The sequence below is a fragment of the Penaeus monodon genome, chromosome 1 (genome assembly GCF_015228065.2).
Source record: "Penaeus monodon isolate SGIC_2016 chromosome 1, NSTDA_Pmon_1, whole genome shotgun sequence".
In the NCBI taxonomy this organism is placed as follows: Eukaryota; Metazoa; Arthropoda; class Malacostraca; order Decapoda; family Penaeidae; genus Penaeus; species Penaeus monodon.
Window position 1 is genome coordinate 3,066,116 of NC_051386.1, and position 4,560 is coordinate 3,070,675.

Sequence of the window (4,560 nt, forward strand, 5' to 3'; positions counted from 1 at the left end):
TACATCGGGAATGTTGTTGTTGTAACTTGTGAACGTTATGATAAGTTAATTAAGCTTGTCTGAGTTGTGTTAGGGTTGTAGCTCACGACGGAGAGGGAGCAAAATGCCGAGATGGAGGGAATTGAATACAGCACCGAGCCATTTGAGAGCTTATATGAAGTGTACGAGGAGATAGGAAGGTGAGATATAAACTGGGCTTGGCAGGGTCACTTACCTGTGTGTACCTGTTTTGCGAAAACTTTATAACTGAACTGTTAACCTTCAGTACATGCAGTTTAATAGTAAATGTGTAAAAGTAATAAGACTTCTGTTTATTTGTGGTAAAGTAGGACTTCTTCGTCCTGTGTGTTGTTTGTGGGTGTTAAGTCTTTGTTTGCCTCGTTTGACCGTGTCTTTGTATCAGCGGGTTCGGTTTAATGTAATTTGAAGATTTACTTTGGTTATACGTTAAGGCTTGTTGTTCGAATGTAAGCATATTTATACATGGATATATCAACATTGTTTCAGTTGGTTAAGCAGGTCATATAGAGGGTGATGATATTTCTAGCAATTTTGTTTTCATTATTACTTTTGTTTGTGTTACATTTTCATGACCTTGATAATGATTCATCTTGCATGATGAGAGATTCCTAGGAGTTGACAGACATGTTCTTCTGTGAGAAATTTTCAAAATTTGGTTCTATTTAACATGTAATATTGATTTTGATTTCCATTTGTAATTGACATATCATTCTAGTTAAAATTCAAATTTCTGAATCCATTCGTATTTGAATCTTAATAGTTCTTGGAAGATTTCTGTAGAAATACATTGTGTTGTTGTCTTTTTTGTGTGTTGTTCTAAAGACATTTTTAACCCATATCTGCTAGGCCCCGCCTATAACTGTCATAACAAACTGACTCATCATGTCGGGTATGGCTATAGGTGTCATGATGTGCTAGAGCATGCCAAGTGGAAAGTTCTGCTACATGTAGCGGACTCCTGGGCCAAATGGCAGGATGATTGCCAGAAGTCACCTGGGTCAGTGACACTGAGAGATTTCCGATAAGCCATTGAGGGGTTTATAAGTCTGAACAATCAAAGTCAGACCTTGGATTAAAAAAATGAAACAACAATTTATACTTGGAGTGAAGAATATCATAAAATTAGAATTTTAAAAATTGATTTGTTAAAATTTTGTTTTTTTTTATTTCCAATTTTCCAGACTAAATTTTTTTTTTATAGAAAATGTTGAGATGAATTTTATGTAACATAAAAGTATATGGATCTAGATATCCATTAAGCATTTTTTTCCTCTGACATTTCAAACAATATAATATGAAACCTTGAAAATACAAATAAAATGAGACAAAAATTATTCATTGGTTTGAAGGAAATAGAGATCAGGATCAAGTTTATAATTATCATTTTATTTTTGTACATAATATCAGATCTTGAAATGCTGAATGCTTGCATTGCTCTATCTATTATCATATGCAATCTTATGTAATTTCCCCCCCCAAGAAACTGTCTATATTTTTTTTTATCCAAGAATATTGAATTTTGGGGGAGGACCTATCTGTGGTTCAAAATACCTCCCACAAAATGTGTTTCTCAGCATAGACCTTTGTGTCTATGTAGTTCAGTGCTATGTGATGTAAAAATACAAAAGAGCTAGACCATTTTTAAAACAAATTTCAAATAATAGGCCTCTAAGAAAATACAACTTATTTGCTATTTTCAATAGTTCTCAGCCATCTAAATATATAGATAAGAGCTAATCAATGAATTGAATGTGAAATCCATTTTGTCACTGTATTTTGATGTAGGAGAGCAATTATTATTATTGATTTGGAAAAGGCAATTGTTGGGGCATTTTCATCCATAAAGGGTTATGCACCTGCAAAATCTTCATCTTGTATTCCTATTCTATGGGCCCATTTTATGAGATAAATAGGTGATATGGCTTCCTTTTGTGTTTCTGGAATCCCATATTCTCTTTTCTCTATTGAAATTGACTAATGATGTTGAAGATGAAATTGTTCAAGTAGCCATGAAACAAATTTAGAAATATAATGTTTGGATTATCCCTTGGTCAAATATTGTTTAGATATATCTAGCCCAAATGCGGTTTGGTTGCTAAATTGTATGGTATCAGTTTGTTAACTTTTTGCCAGTAATTCTTTAGATATAATCATTAAGACAAATTGGGGTTAACCCAATCGGCACTAATGGCAAGAATACATGCCACACCCACTGTAATATAAGTTTATTTATTGCATTTATACATAGATGGCTCTACAAGTGCTTAGTCACCAATGAGTCAGTTGTTAGTCTTACTTATCTCACCTGTTTACCCCTTTTCCTTGATTTTTGGAAAGTTTCTTTTGTATTATTTTATTGTCTTTAATGTTACCAAGATTTTGATAACAATTTAATAATCATAATATCAATAACAATAATAACAGTTTCAATATCAATAGTAATAGAAAGAAAAACACATTTTCCCTTAGTCTCAAGAAATGGGGAAATCAGGAGTGATCACTAGGGCCTACTGATAGATTCCTTGCTGACTGTGAGCACATGTGGAGCCATCTGCATGTATCAAAATTCACAAAAAACTATAGGGGATCGTACATAAATCTGTAGTCATTGGGTTAAGTAGGTGTAGCATTTAGAGTCAGAGACTAAGTTTCAGTAATAATCTGTGATATTTGTATATCTCAACCAAAGTTGTTTACTATAATAACCACAAAGTGAAAGTTAAGTTATATAGTTTCCAGTGATACTGGTGTCTTGTAGAAGAACTATGTACTAATGTATAGTTTTATGATCTATCTCCTTAATATTATTTATGTATGAATTAGGTAAGCATGAGCAAGATTTGAATGGTAACTGCATGCTCAACATGTGTAGTTTGGCAATAGGAAAAGCCACTCTGTCCTATGTTTAAGTCTGTGGGATGGATTCATGTTCATTTCTTTGGCTTGGAAAAATTTATGAATGATACATGATTATTGCAGCATGTTAAAATTGCAGTAGACTATTGAGTTTGTAGGAAAAAAACAAAAGAATATATATTTTTTGTTTATTGTTTTAGTCACCAGTATTGTATGATTTTTATTAATTTCTGGACACTTCCACAACATTACACGTTACACAGATTGGGCAGCAATTACTCAGACGCCCAGGAGTAACTTATAGCACTTTTAATATCTTAATCTCTTTGTACTGGGATGACATGATCTGCATGCCATGTCCACTCTGATTTTAGTTTATTAGATACTTAGTCACCAAGGAGTAAATTACAACTCTTACTAGTCTCACCTTTTTACCTTTTCCATAATTTTTAGATTTAAAAGATCTGTATATATTTTATAGTAATTATGTTGAAAATTTAGGTATTGGTGACATTGATGACAGGGTTGATGTAAGTTGATATGTTGTATTGATGATTCTAATGTTGATGTTGATATTGATATTGATGATGCTAATATTGATGTTGATGTTGATACTGATGATGCTAATGTTGATGTTGATATTGATGATGCTAATGTTGATGTTGATGTTGATATTGATGATGCTGTAGTTAATCTTTATGGTATGGGTGCACTCAGGTGAGGCAAATTGGAGATGATATTCTTATAGAGGACAGAAAGTTGCAGTCATTGATACAAGAAATAATCTGCAGACACAAACGGTAAAGGAAAAGTATTGCGGAAAACGTGGCACATAGCTTTAAGTCTAGAAGGTGCTCCTGAGTTTCAGCACTATCTTATCATGCAGACTGAAGTGAAAGCAATATTTGCCAGGTGCTTGTTAGGGCTGGAGCCATGCCAACTTAAATTATTTTAGAAATTGTGACATGAAGTTGGGGACTTACTGCTGTTAATACTGGTGATGCTGAAGTTGGTATTGATGGTGATAGTAATGGTGATAATGATGATAATGATAATAGTGATGATGATGATAATGATGTTGTTGATGTGATATGATGGTAGTAATGTGAATGATGATGATGGGGATGATAGTGAAAATGATGAATGGCAGGGTTTGTGTGAAAATGGTATTAATTGTTTATTACTAGATAGACAGCTAATTACAGTATCATTTTCCTTTTCAGTGGGCAATTTGCAGTAGTCAGACGATGCATAGAGAAGGAAACACGCACGGAATACGCAGCAAAATATATTAGAAAACGCCGAGTGGCAAACTCAAGACGAGGTCTACCACTTGAGTCTATTGCACGGGAAGTGAGGGTATTGCAGAAGCTGCACAACCACCAGAATATCATTTCCCTGTATCGTGTTTTTGACAATGGGCAACATGTCATACTGGTTCTGGAACTGTAAGTATAAAATATTTTTGTGAAGCTTGTTTTTTTTTTTCATTGTAATTGTATAACTATTTCTGAAGTCCCTGAACTGAGCCATTCTTCATTTTATTTATTTTTTCTTTATCAAAATGTGATGGATAATGTAATTGGCTAATTGTAGTCAAGAAAAATGAGAAAAGGAGATATTTGGTATGTCTGAATCTTAGTGAATAACACAGTCAAAGGTTCAATTGTTTAATGTTATATA

At 33.3% G+C, this 4,560-nt stretch overlaps 1 protein-coding gene across 2 annotated transcripts in view; it reads left to right on the top strand.

Annotated features, from left to right (window-relative positions):
• LOC119580955 (death-associated protein kinase 1-like) overlaps positions 1 to 4,560 on the top strand; it is a 79,485-nt gene continuing 74,925 nt past the window's right edge. For both annotated transcript variants that reach the window (XM_037929238.1, XM_037929319.1), the window contains exons 1-2: positions 1 to 179; positions 4,101 to 4,325. In XM_037929238.1, the coding sequence (XP_037785166.1) occupies positions 112 to 179; positions 4,101 to 4,325 (293 nt within the window). In that variant the 5' untranslated portion in view covers positions 1 to 111. The remainder of the gene's footprint in view (positions 180 to 4,100; positions 4,326 to 4,560) is intronic.